Here is a 15,143-nt window from a genome sequence, read left to right as displayed (position 1 = left end):
AAATATAATATCTCGTTTACAGCCATTTTGACAACATGCAAACTCAAGAATAATATAGGTATAAGTACCTTCTGTGCCATAAATCTTAGCAAATGGATTCATATTGCTTGTATTTGCAAAAGCAGTCAACAATCATGGTAGAAATTGTGTTAAAGCTCTATTTCGGGAGTCCACCATCTTGCAAATATGCACAATAAAGGTCCAGACACACCCAATAATAAAATTAGCTATTCCATTGAGTCTCCCATGGTCAGACATCATGAAATAGACACCAAGTTTGCGTTTCTAGCTCATCTGGTTCAGAAGTTAGAGGCATGGGTCCTTACATTATGGCGGCCATATTGTGGCGGCCATATTGGATTTCATGGAAACTTGCAATACAAAAAATTTTCATATGTATACCATTGATCAACCTGTGAAGTTTCGTGGAAATATCCCTCAGTTTAAAATTTTGCCCTATTCACGGCCATATTGGACTTAAAGGCGGCCATATTGGACTTTGTTGTACAAATTGACCGGGTTGTCCATATAGGTTGTGATCCTACTGGGTCATAGATAATATTTCTGGTGGACAACTTTGTATGTCGGGGCAAATGCAGCACACTTTCCTTTGCCCCTGGGTACAAGATAATATGTCAGTACTAAGGCTGGGACTTTAACTGATTAATTGCGATTAATTAATTACAGAAAATTAACGCGATTAAAAAAATTAACTCATTTTAATCGCACTTAGTTTTTGCACCACAGAACCTTCAGTTTTGGGCATACCGATCATCGCGATGCACCAACCAAGAAGAGACAACAAACGCAAAGGGAGAAGTAGCCGATCAGAGCGCTTTGCTTGGCCCAGTGGATGCCAAATTTTGATTTAAAAAACTCACTCGTTGATTCACTTGTATAACAAAATGTGTTTTACTTGAAAAAAATTGCTTCTCAGGTCAAATATCGATGTGTGATTAAAATGCGATTAATTGCGATTAATTAATCACAGAGCCTGTAATTAATTAGATTAAAATTTTTAATCGCATCCCAGCTCTAGTCAGTACATTAACAACAATATAACAATATAACAAATGCATAGGAATATCAATCTAGAAAAACAATAACATAGGTAGACCACGCACCTAATTAGTAAAAAACTTCTAAAACCTAAAATAAATGCTATCTAGCTTCATGTATGGTCATTGATGGTCATTGAGGGAAGGGGGGAAGTGTTACAGTAGTGCTATGGGTTTAGGTGGAGTCTGAAGAGGTGAGTCTTCAGTCCACGGCAGAAGCTAGGGAGTGAGTCTTATTCCACAGTTTGGGGGCCAGGAGGGCAAGCTGTCTAGGACGAGTGGATTTTTGTCCTGGGATTTTTAGAGAGGGTTCTGTCAGCATCCCTGTGTTGGCTGATCTAAGTGAAACGGGTGGGGGTGTAGGGGTTGATCAGGTTTTGGAGGTATAGAGGAGCCATACCTTTGGCTGCTTTGAAGGTCAGCATCAGTGTTTTGTATTCAGTGCGGGCCGCAACCGGGAGCCAGTGGAGGGAGCGGAGAAGGGGGAGACATGTGGAGCTGGGCTGACTCCTGGGTGAGGAAAGGTCTGATTTTACGGATGTTATAGAGTGTGAACCTAAAGGACCGGGTGACTGATGCAATGTGTGCCTTGAATGATAGCTGGCTGTCCAGGACCACACCAAGGTTTCTAGCAGTTGGAACCGAAGTCACCAATGCATTATCTATGGAAATAGTGAGATCTTGCATGGGGAAAGACTTATCTGGGAAGAAGGCATGGTTGTGGTTGTGCTCTCCTGCCTGCTACAGCAACAGCACTCTGCCAGAGCGGCTCTGCTGGAGTGCTTTGCCACATTTGGTAAATGAACACGTCTCCAATTAGTGATGGGAATTGAGAACCGCAATCGTTACAGAACAGTAATCGTTATTAACTCACTGAATCAACATTGTTTGCCTGGGAGCTTATCAATTCCTTTCATCAATGTTGCCATGTTTTTTCTGATAGTTAACTCATTGCAAAACAATGACGTTATTTGTCTACACGCAGGAGCACATGGTGATTTACTTTTGAGAGCTGATAAAAAAAGAATTGCTAATGGAATTACCATCAAGAAAACCTTATCAATTCCCATTCATATGGCAAATGGATATTTAGAGATTTGGTATTAAGAAATACCACACTTAATGTTCTTTTGAGAGCTAAACTACCCATTTGGCTTCATTTACACTCAAACCACATGCCTTTCTGGTCATTCGAGCCCCTTCTGTAAAAATAACTAGTGCATCGGTTTAGAATGAACAACTAGATCAGATATCATCTGAGCTCATTCATACAGAGAAGCAACAAGTGGGCAGCGTGACAGCCTACGTACATGTAAATAACGATATATACTCCTGTTAACTGTCACATAAGACAAATGATAATAACAATGGCTCGATCGCAATCAATTTAAATCACTGTGGTTCAGTGTTTGTGTACATTTGTATTGATACTCCACTGAACAACTAAAACAAATCGACACCTTTAGCAACTGAACAATTATCTCATGTCATGAATATAATGAGGAAATAAACAACTTGGCCGCAAAACTGAGTGTTAATTTAATTCTGAAAGTGTATAAATATTCATCAGTGTTAAATTAATATTAAGGATTCTATTGTGTATGTGTATTGTGTAATTTACTGCTAACTGCAGTGTTGTGTACCTTGCGTGGGGCACATAATTACAAAACCATTTTGTGCCATTAGCCGATTGTTATTTTGTTGGCTGGATGGATGAGCTGTGCCTCTGCCTCTAATACGCAATCTCATATCTAATATTGGACCAATATCTCATTGGTGCAGTGGAGAGTTCTGCCCAATAGAGCTGTCATGGCGAGAGTGTTTAGAATCAATCACTTCCTCCTGTGCAGTGCTTGTGTGCAGGGTAGGATTTGTAAGGAAACGGGGTGGGGTGGGGCAACTTAAGCCCTATGTACTTTGTGACCATTAAAGAACATGTCAATCTACAAGTTCTTTAAACACAAAGTGTCGCATCATGACACGTGAGCTAATTTGAAAACGTTTTTTTATTTATTGCAAATCTTGACAAATATTTTGACAATTCGAAATTTGTTTGTGCTAACATTATTATTGTAATTGTTAAATTGTGATACTATATCAAACGTTCAGTAAAACATAAATATCAAAAATATCAGTCTCTGTATCTTTTTGCAGATGTTTATAACAACAACAACACCAGACATGCAAATGAATGAATATGAATAGAGGCACCTCCCCTTCTCCCCCAGTAAATGGAACCCTGCTTGTATGGAATCGGACCCACAGTAGTCATTAGCACAACATGGTCATCATTTGATTCATGACCCTGTGCAGACCTGTCCTAATATCAGTCAATAGAATACAATAGAAAGTCTGCAGCGAGACTGCGCACAAAATGTGACAAATTAGCCCATGGAACATTGGAAGAGTAAGTCATCAATGGGGACTTTTCTTTAGAAAATCTATATACTGTATTTCTATTGCTGTCTTCAAAGGCCGTCTCAGGAGAACGCTGGGAACGCACAAGAGAACCGCTCGCTGAATGCGTGGTCAGCGTATTGGCCATAATTACCTACAAAGTACGGTGTGTTTGCATGATGTGCATGCGTGCAAAGTGTGTGTGTGTGTGTGTGTGTGTGTGTGTGTGTGTGTGTGTGTGTGTGTGTGTGTGTGTGTGTGTGTGTGTGTGTGTGTGCAACCTTTTTTTAATAAAGAATATCTTCCCTGCAGAACAATAGACTGTGTTACATAAATGAAGAACTCCACACCAACATTTCCCCTAGATGTTCCACAGTTCTCTAACACAAATGCTGTAGCAGTTATACTTCATTGATAAGCTGATAAAGCAAAGACAATAGACGCACACACTGGAACGCTGGAATCTCTCCAGGTTGGCGCCCTTGTGGCCCAGACCACTATGCTCACCAGGTGACTTTGTTCTCACGGTAAATGTCTAGTTTTAATAGTACCTTTACCATAATTAGTGTGATATTGTGGATTCAAGCAGGTAGTATATTATCAAAACCCATATCCTCAACCGTAACCAGGAACCACAAGTTCAGCCTAACCTTAACCAAAACAACCTACCCTTACCTTAATCAAAACTAATTCTAACCTTAACCAAAACAACTTACCCTCACCTTAACCAAAACATCTTGCTAGGCTTGGACCTACAGTATTTGCGGTTCACCCGGTCCGGTCCAGTGGCTTAAACCAGTTTGATTATTATGTGGACTAACTGAACCGGTACACATCATTATGAGCACTGTCACAGCATTCTCAGGAGTCATAATAGGCAAACATTCAGCAAAAATAGGCGAATATTTGGCAAAAATATCCACTGTAGTACTTAGATCAATCATTTTTGAACACATTTGCCTAATGACATGACACAATAGGGAAGCCAGTTTTAAAGTGCTTATGTCTGTCAATGGGTTTCAATATTGAACCAAAGAAAGGGCTTGTGACTGAATAATAAGTGGATGGATCAATTGGAACACAGGTTATTTTTTCTATTTCCTGAAAAGTAACAGTTTTGGAAGAGTTAATTTATGAAGTAAGTAGTGATGGTCAGCTTGTGTCTGTCGTGTGATAAGGACTCTTTTGAAAGAAGTTATCTCAGAGTTTGTCTCGTTCATGCAGGGTGTGACCTGCTTCTAGAAAGATAGATCAGTGGTTGTGCAACTATTTATAGCACATGTTTTTTTTACATTTTGCAACAGTCTGGCATCCATGGTATAAGCTAATGCTTTCCAAATGAAAATTCAGATGGCAACAGGCTCACTTTGTGAGCTTGTAGAGCTGCTCTTTTTGCTATTTGATTTACAATGAATGAAGTATGTGTTTCAGTGGTTAATCACAAGCGTGGTGAGCTGTCAGAATGGGTACAGCCAGATGTCACACATAGTACAGCACTGTGGTGGGTGACCTCCCTCTCTGCTGTCACTCCAGCACTCTGTCACGCTTGGTTAAGATCCAGCAGAGGGGGTGACCGGTGAAACAGTCAGATTCTTACCTTTTTTTTAACAGCGTATTGTGCACATTCCTGATTGGGAAAGTGTATGTGGTGCGAATGTGGAGGCACATTAGTGATCATGTTAAATCTGGCGCAGGATAATAGTTGTTTAAAACAGGGGTCTTCAACATTTTCATGCCAAGGACCCCTTAGTTGAGGGAGAGATGAAGCAGGGACCTCCACAACCTTTTCATAGATTCCATATAGTTTCCTCGTTTGACAGCACAATCATCAGTGTATTTTGGATTCATGTCAATTTGTGTCTTCAGATATTTAACCACTTGAGCCGTCATTACCTAATAAACTTGATCTTTTACTCTGTACTTAGTCTGCTCTTTTTCCCCTCTACACCAAACCTCTTTGCCAAAAATAGCCGATCTAAAAGCTCACAACGCCCGCAGCGCGAGGCGTTGTGAGCTTGTAGATCTGCTATTTTCGGCTACAGTTCTCAGAATATAGACACTAGGGTTCAATGTGTTAATATAAAAAGGATTGGAAGATTTGGAGGACCCCCTGTAGTAACTCTGAGGACCTCGTGTACATTTTCCCAGAGTGTCGGTACTACAGACATCGGTAGGATACCACCTTTAATTCTTTTATACAATGTTCAGAAAAGGTAAAGATCTTGACCTTTTCACTCGTCGCCCCCCTTAGCCAGATCTTAACCATTGTGAGCTAGTCTCAGAGCTACAGTGAGTAGCTCCAGGGGTAGATCACAGATGGGGTTGAGGGTCAAGCAGTGTGGAAGGTGACACGCTGCATGGTAACCATGGTGACCGGCATTCAGTACAACAGAAAGCTGTGAGTGAAGTGTTGTTAGACTTACAATGGCCTCATATTGTTTGGGCATGTCAGGGTTCTTCTCCTCCCCAGGAACGGGCAGGTAGTTGTCGTTCATCCACATGACGGCTGACTGCATCACCTGCTCCTCCTGCAGGCTGCCTGGACGCTCAGCGACCTCACGGGTCCTGTCTGGAACTGCACAGAGAGTACAGAGGATGAGACGAGGGCTGCATGGGCGCGATATGACTTCAAATCAGTATCATGATTATTTCAAACTTGTTCCTTCGATTATGATTAGGGATTCTGTTTTGTTGTTTTAAATAATACATCCAATTTATATAGCGCTTTTCTCAGTACTCAAATCTCGCCTTTTTAATAGTGAAAATAGAAGATCTACAAGCTCACAACACGTAAGCTACTTTCCCTACTTTTGTATGCCACCAATGTACAATCAATTATAAAACAGGGTTAAGTGGTTAATCAGACAAATCGATTTAGTCATCTATTTAAAAATAAATGATTTAATTTTTTTGTGTCGATTCATTGATATACTGTATAAGAATATATATCTATCTATAAATGCGAGAAGTCTCTGCGTGCGTGCGTGCGTGCGTGCGTGCGTGCGTGCGTGTCTGTCTGTATTCCGCGTATCTCGAGAACCGTTCGTCCCACCGGCTTCAGATTCGGCACGCGCGTTCCCCGCCGCGGCGCGGAGTGCAGTGCCGGGTTTTCCGAAACCGGCGCAAAACGTACGCCACATGAGTCAATGGGCATAAATGGACACAGGCAAACAGATCCTATGACAACAGGTATAATGGGGTTTGCATTAAAGGGGGAACCGGCACTGTGTCTGCAACACAGTCGGAGGCACAGACAGATACAGTCAGAGATCTCCATAATGGGAATAAAGGGACACAGACAAACAGATACAGAGATCTCCATATATGGGCATAAAATGGACTCGAAAACCGTTCGTCCCACCGGCTTCAGATTCGGCACGCGTGTTCCCTTCCGCGGCACGGAGTGCAGTGCCGGGCCTCGACCCGATCCGATGCGCGGTTTTCCAGAACCGGCGCAAAACGTTCGGAATCCCCTTATGCGGAGCTGATTGTTGACATCAGGCTGTTCCGGAGGAAATCGGCGCAAGCGCTGACTTATTGTGACATCACTTCATAAAAGGCTCTGACATAACGTACACCCCATGAGTCAATGGGCATAAATGGACACAGGCAAACAGATGGTCAAAACGGGTCCTATGACAACAGGTATAATGGGGTTTGCATTAAAGGGGGAACCGGCACTGTGTCTGCAACACAGTCGGAGGCACAGACAGATACAGAGCTCTCCATAATGGGCATAAAGGGACACAGGCAAACAGATGGTCAATACGGGTCCTACAGAGATCTCCATATATGGGCATAAAATGGACGCAGACAGACAGATAACTCCATATATGGGCATAAATGGACACGGGCAAACAGATGGTCAAAACGGGTCCTACAGAGATCTCCATATATGGGCATAAAATGGACGTAGACAGACAGATATCTCCATACATGGGCATAAATGGACACACGCAAACAGATGGTCAAAACAGATCCTATGACAACAGGTATAATGAGGTTTGCATTAAAGGGCGGGGCATTCATTCCCTATTTACATTGTTCCCGAGTTGGCCAGGGCGCCGAGCTTCTAGTTACTTATAAAGAGAAGGTGCTTTTCATAAATTCGATTGACCTACAGTCATGGTTATGTGTTTGTAAATATTGCTCAGGAGCCACAGATCCTGTCTGAAGGTGTAGACGCGCAGCACAGGGAATATGAGAGAGTGGTGGGAGACAATTTACATTGACCTGTTAATGTTATGCAACTGTAAGCTGAGAACAAGCACTCCTGCCAACAACAGACAGGTTCTCTAATCTCTATATGCCTTCTCTACTTATGCATGTTTGGTGGTAAATATACTAGAGATGCACAATCATTCCTGCATGATTGTTCACAATATTGGTATATTTTTATTTTATATTTAAAGATATAACAAACAATGTTATATCTTTACTACATAGTTGTTACAACTAATATGTGCATCAGTAGGCCTAATAAATCAGTTACTAAGAACACACTTTTTTTGTCTGCATCTGCGCTCAGAATCACAGTTATTGTATAACAGGTGTAAGGTCAACCTTACTGGAAACTTGTATTGCAATATCGGTATTTATTAATTTGACCATGCAATTAACTGGATATTGGCCAAAATGTCAGTGTTGTGCATTGTGCATCCCTAAAATATACAGTAAAACTGCAAATCCTTTTCTACTGTCACGATGGTGTGTTCATTCGTGTTCATGTGCTCCTGTATAATTAGATTAGACTATTAGATTCCAACTATCTCACTGACGGCAACCGCTGTGACATATCAGTATGACAGTATCAATGTTTTAATGCCCTTTTGAATAAAGGCTTATCAATTGCAAGAAGATTGCAATGGTACATTTCCTTCATTGTGAAGACAAGATAGCAATATTTGAATCCACACACCAAAAACATGCCTGATGCTGTACGTTCATAATATAAATATATAACATAGAAATGTATGTCATATCAACACAATATTGTGCTCAAATATGGTTCATTGGTTAAAGGCCTGTAAAGTAGTATTCTGTGGGAACAAACAGACTTACAACATTGTTCTTTCTCAAGAGAGTGTGACCAGTGAAGACACTGGGAGTCGGGCAGGTTAGCACAACAACTAACTGATGCAGACAACTTATGAAATCACACACCTTAAAGGGAGACGCACCTTGTTAACAATTACAGTAAGTCTAACAACCTCACAATGTTTGAACAGACTAGAGCCAACCAAATCTGTTAAGAAAAAGGGAAAATTTAAGAAAATGTGGCTCCAGAAAGAGAGTTTGTAACACTGGAATTACTGGAGGGACCTTTTCTGGAAGTACTGGTTCAGGGTTAGACTGGAGGGACCCGTATGGGTCAATTTTTATGCTCTCAGAATTAAATTAACATTCCAGATTTTATTGCTGAGCAATGAAATGTTTGAAATGTGGGCTCTCTGATAACATCTCTCACTAACCAACATAACACACAAATGTGCAAAAGACCACGTGAACCCTAGCATCCCTATTCTGGGGACTTTCTTCAAAGTCGGCTTGTTACTCGATTGATTGTGTGAACAATTAGTCAACCATACAGTCTCAAGGAACCTCTGTATAATACAACTGTACTGATCTAGGAATGTTTGTTTACTGTATTTGGCAATATATACAGTATGAGTATACTTTATGGACATATCTGGCTGAGCTATTACCTTAAACTACTACATTAAACTCATCAAAAACATTACTAGAGGCTAAAAAGAAAATATGTCCAGTGACACAGCATCTCTAAGAAACAAAAACTCTCATTAACCATAACCAACCAGTTCCCTATAAAGACACGGTGGCTCCTTATCAGCCCATGCAGTGCCGTTGGAATTTACTTCAACTCGTTTCAACCTGGGGTGCCTATTGGCATGTCATTAAAGGCAAATTCATCTTCAAAGAATTTCACAGATTTTCAAAGACATGTAAAAAACATATTGAGCTTGTACATCTGCTATGTCTGATATTTTCATGCGACACTTTTCTGTTGTTAAAATAAGCGTTAATTTTGTGATAGTAATCATTGCTATAGACTAGAGTATTTGTTCAGTAAAAAGAGTCTCCTGTCTCTTCAGCTCTTTAGTGAACAGAAAATACATTTTCAGGTCAACATGTATCTAATCAAGAGAGAGGACACAGTATAAACAATTGAAATGGAAGTGATGAAAGAAAACAAATGGGCAGACCAAATTGTAACTGACAATATACGATAACATTTTTCTTTTTTGTTCCCCTGTTTAGGAGCTGGAGAGATGGGAGAACCATGTTACAAACAGGGTTCCTGAACAAACAGTAAATGATTACTATATTATAAAACTAATAATAATTGTACACTAGAAAATATTGTTCCTTCGAAACAATTGTGGGCTCGCTTCAAGCCAGAAAACAATGGCTATAAAAGTACACAATGTCAAGATCGCAGGCAGTGCTCTCTTTGACGTTACTGACGTCAAAGATTGGTCCATTTTGTTCCAAAAATGTGTTGTGCAAAAGTTGACCTGCTGGTGGCGCTATAACAGGCCAATGTGAGAAGGGTGGTATCTGTTCCTTGACCTATTGGGAATGTGCTTGCAAGATGATTTAGAGGCAGAAGAATAATTTGCATAAAACTGCAATATTCATTGAATTATTAAAAAAGCATGTTTACATTTTAAAGAAATCCGATCTGACAGATCTTTAGATATCGGTCCAAAGTTCACGTAAAAAAAGTTTTGTGCACGTGGAGCGAAAATTCCAGAATAAAAGCGGGTTTACGCGTTTTACAAACTGCTCAAAATGGCGGAAAATCGAAGGGCGGCGCTTACTTAACAATGACACAGATGTCTTCCGCTCGAGTCAAAGCACGCGTGTAAGCAAGTTGCATGACTTCAAACGAAACGAGTCATGACTTATGCCCGTTTGAAGTTTGAAATTTCAAACGCTTCGTATAGCGCCCCCCTTTGGCCGATTGGAATAAAATTGGTTTCAGTGATACTTTGACTAACCCTCTACATCTTTGCCAAATGCCATGAACGTGTAACTTTGCATGTATGATTTAGAGGCCGAAGAATAATTTGCATAAAACCGCAATATACATTGAATTATTAAAAAATTATATTTCACTTTAAAAGAAATCCGCCGAGATAAATCTGACCGTATTGGTCCAAAGTTCATGTAAAAAAAAGTTTCGTGCGCGTAACGAAAAAAACCCAGGAGGAGATAGATTTTTACTGTTTTTCATATAATTCCGAATTGTGGGAGACCTAAAGGTCAGAGGTCAAAAGTTAGAGGGTAAAAGTTGTTCGGCATGAGGAGACGCATAAGTGTATACAGGTTTCATGGCTGTATGTATAACACAGCATGAGCTATACCTGTTCAAAGATCGCACTTTCGAAGGCTTCCTACAGCGCCACCATTTGGCCGATTGCTATAGAAAATAATAGCACACTTCGCCACTGTAAACTGAACACATTGATGTTTTTATTTTCATTTTCTCACTAAGTATGTAGGAGTAGAACGGAACCGAAGTTCCCGTCTACAGTATGCATGATAGATAAATAATGACAAGAACTAAAGTGTGCTCGCCTATAGGCGAGCCCACAATAAACATATGACTTACAACACCTTTAACTTTTCACCCCTATTCTGTACCATGAGATACCACAACAACACGAATGGACTTGTTTTCAATCGATTCAAATACCTGATGTGTATTCAGCCCAGATCTGGTGTTGACAGGTAATGTAGTCATGACTAGGGCTCATTATATACTGTATGTACTGTATGGTATGTGGTTTCAAAGTAGTAGAGTCGTTGTTATTGCTGCTACAGTGTTGGACAACTTCAATGACATGTATGGTTATGACAGGTTTTTTGAAAAAACCTTCAAGCACCTCAACATGTGCTATGACTAATGTACATGCCTACTTTTCATATCCGCAAGGCCGGAACTGCCGAAGGCGGGGATAATGTCTCGTTACGCATCCGGGGCGGCCGGAGGTGGGGATAATTCTGTGAGAATATCGAGCACCACTGGACCGAACGCTGGACCGAACGGTACAAAACTGCACGCAAACTTTCAGTAATCCATAGAAGAACCTCAAAATGTTTCAAATCAGACTCATGGTGGTACTACTGTATAAGAGACTGTTTCACGTTTTGGCATATATCTCTTGAACTAATGGTTGTACAATCAAAATATTACACCCCTGGATTCCATAGATCAGGGGTTTTCAACTGATTGTGAACCAGGGACCACCACCCTGACTAAGAATCAACCAGGGGACCACTGTTAGGTCGGGATATGGACTAAGATTTGTCTTTTTGGTAACACTTGCTATATGCATCCCATGTCTATAATCAATGCATTATAATCAGCTTATAACACTGTATGATTATACAAACTAAAATATGCATAACCCTTTATAAGACAATTGTCAATGGACACGTGTTCTTAAATAATTACTGAAATATTACACTAGTGAGCAGAGCATTTTTGAGTGATTGAGTGTTTTTGAGAATTTCTCTTCCTTGATCCAGCCTTCTATATTAAACTCAAATTAATTGATATACTGATTTGTAACTTATGTATGAGTGGACAGTCACACATGTGCACATTTCCTAATAATGATAACTGCAATCCGGTACACTTCCACTTCTCCTTCCTTTTGTGTGGATTGTGAAGTTCTTGAACGCCTACTTCCCAACTACTTCCAGTCAACGCATTGACATAGGTCACCAGGTCATCGAGTGGCATGATTATGGGTGGTCCATGTCTCTTCTTGGCCATAGTGGAGTCTCATGTCTCATGTCATGTTCTGGCTCGAACCTTGCCCTGTACATATTCTTCAGGTATGCCAGCATGAAAATACTACTGTCACAGAGATAAGTACTGTATACTGTAGTTAAGGTCAAATACATTTTACTTTTACTCTAAGCTCTGGGAATTATTCCTGAAACTCATCCTGAACATTACTGAACGCATGTTCAGGGACCACATGCAATACCTCCACGGACCACCAGTGGTCCATGGACCACCAGTTGAAAACGCCTGCCTTAGATCATGATTCATTGCGCAACTCCCCATAAAAGTCAAGCCCATTTCCACCTGCCATTTTCCAATTTCTTCAAAATACACTCTTTGTAAATAGGCATATTTCTTTTGAAGGACGCATTAAACTAAGCATCACTGCATCCCAGGGGTGCTTACAACTCTATCCTTTCTGCTATCAGTCATAGCAGAAACGCTGTGCGTTCTGGCATTATTGATGATGAGATGATTGAGAACATCTTGTAAATCCATGCTTCTGTCCTTTATTAACTACATACAAGTATACTACAAGTAGCTATTTGCCACCATTTGTTTAAATCAAAGTCCTTTGTGATGTTTTCACCGATGATACATAATGAGTGCGTCGTCGCAGGACCCATAAAATAATTCTGGGACCCATTTGAATGACCACCTGTGGGTCCCGGGACCCATTACATTGAAAACCTAGCAACATCACTGTAAGAGACAACAGCGACCTTCAAGTGACTGGTTATTAGGTAGCCAGATAAGTCGACCTCTTTCAAAGTCGACCCAGACTCTTTTCCCAACGGGTCTGTGGCTAAAATTAGCCACAGATTTGACTAAAATCAAATCTGTGCTTCTGGGGGTCCCTGGAACAAAAAGGTTAGCAATGGGGGTCCATCCGTGGAACAAACTATTTTGAGATGGGGGTCCACGGCCAAAAATACATTTTGGGGGTCCTTAACCACTGATAGGCACATTCTACAAATGTCTTCTAAATCATAACAATTTTCTGAAAAAAACTTATGTGGCCATCAGTGTTTCTCAAACTTTGTCATGTGAAGGACCCCCAGAATGATATGTATTTGGCTACGGACCCCCATCACAAAATATTTTGTTCCAGGGACCCCCAGAAGCAAATATTAGATTTTTGTCTATTCTGCATCTAGCTAAAGGCCTCAGACCCGTTGGGAAACGAGTTTGGGGTCGACTTTGAAAGAGGTCGACTTTTCTGGCATTCGGTTATTAACCCCTGGTAGACCCATCACCCTCTCCTCTGAAACAGACCGGACCTGTATGAGGTACCGGTAGAAAGGATGAGCAGGGGCAAGCAGCCAACCATGCAGGGTTACAAAGAAAAGGGAAATAACTGGCCTACATTCTAACAAATGGCTCAAAGTTGTATGTCCCGCCTCATCCCAAATTAGAGCCAAATCTATTAGGATGCTTAATGACATTAACTCATACTCAATACATTAGGCCTAGATATGGTCTACATCCTTTCACAACAGTTTGTTGTCCGGTTGAAATCTAGGGGAAAAGCGTGTTCTAAAATGTCAGGGTTCAAACCTACACAGTTGACCAAGCTTTGCAGGACACGTTGTGATTGGTTAGTGGGACGCTTGATGAAATTAACTCATATATAGCACCCCTCATCGCACAATAGTGGTACAAAATGTCCAATCCCGGAACATGCCAGTTGTAGGCTCTGAAACCTGGCTTACATCTGGCATACATTCTGAAAGAAATGGCTCAATGTTTGTTGTATGTCCGATGAAACATAAATAGCACCGCTCACTTCACACTTGGTGTGATTTTTGCATTCTTATGTAGCCTATCTTTGATTCATTCCTATTAGTACCTCTGTGTTATGACACCTGCATTTCAATGAGGGTTGGTCTATCTTTATTTCATATAAGGTGATCACATAGGCCTAATTTAGCTAATCAGGAGGATATGGCATGCATCCAAAAACATATTAATGATAACTGCGACTGGTGTTTATGAGAAAATTGGTGATTATAGGTAGGCTACTATTACACAGCCTTGGCCGAACAACAGAACAGCATCACAATCCACCTGACATAATTGATGAATAGGCCTATCTTAATGAGCTTTTGAGTAGGGCAGTATAGCCAAAGCTCAACAATTGGAAACGCAGCATCACAATCCACCTGACATAATTGATGAATAGGCCTATCTTAATGAGCTTTTGAGTAGGGCAGTAGGCAAAGCTCAACAATTGGAAACGCAGCCTAGTGGCCTAAAGGTGACAAATGTCTCGACATAAAATGCGATTTGTGGAAAATCAAATCTTACCAGCCTCTCTAGTGTTCTCGCTATCTGCATTTCCACTTGGTTCTTCTCTATCATCACGTTTTCCCTCCATTGAAACGCGTTTATAAGAAGGCGCTGCCTGGCTGCCTAGACCAATCACACTTGAGAATCTGTCCTCGGTGCTCTCTGAGAAACCATTTAAATCCGTCTGACGCTCCGCTGCTGCTGCTGCTGCTGCGTGGAAACGATGGATGGATGGCCAACCTCTCCAGCTGAGCGCCCCGCGGCGGAAACCTCTGTGGATGTGTGTGTGTCTCTGAGCCTGGCTATATACACCTCTAGTCTAATCAAACACTAATCCAATCTATCCACGACAGAGAGAGAGAGAGAGAGAGAGAGAGAGAGAGAGAGAGAGAGAGAGAGAGAGAGAGAGAGAGAGAGAGAGCGAGACAGACGGAGAGAGACGTGATACAACATGCATTCATGGCATGTCCCCAAAACCCTCCCACTGTACACACAGATCGAGTCGTGCCTAAATCCACCCTTATTTCACAGCTCAATCACTGCCGTGACGCGGTGCGTGGAGGAGCGCCTTGACGCCT

The 15,143-nt window shown here is 41.2% G+C and overlaps 1 protein-coding gene across 1 annotated transcript in view; it reads right to left on the bottom strand.

The window, feature by feature from the left end:
- The window catches only part of ano1a (anoctamin 1, calcium activated chloride channel a), a gene marked incomplete at both ends in the record, with an annotated part of 100,967 nt that overhangs the window by 84,866 nt on the left and 958 nt on the right, over positions 1-15,143 (bottom strand). The window contains one exon of the mRNA XM_080730140.1: positions 5,879-6,030. Coding sequence (XP_080586266.1) covers positions 5,879-6,030 — 152 coding nt within the window. The remainder of the gene's footprint in view (positions 1-5,878; positions 6,031-15,143) is intronic.

The sequence above is a fragment of the Nannobrachium achirus genome (assembly GCF_963921795.1).
Source record: "Nannobrachium achirus genome assembly, chromosome: 7".
In the NCBI taxonomy this organism is placed as follows: Eukaryota; Metazoa; Chordata; class Actinopteri; order Myctophiformes; family Myctophidae; genus Nannobrachium; species Nannobrachium achirus.
Note: the sequence above shows the minus strand (reverse complement) of the source record. Positions and strands in the feature narration are given on the sequence as shown.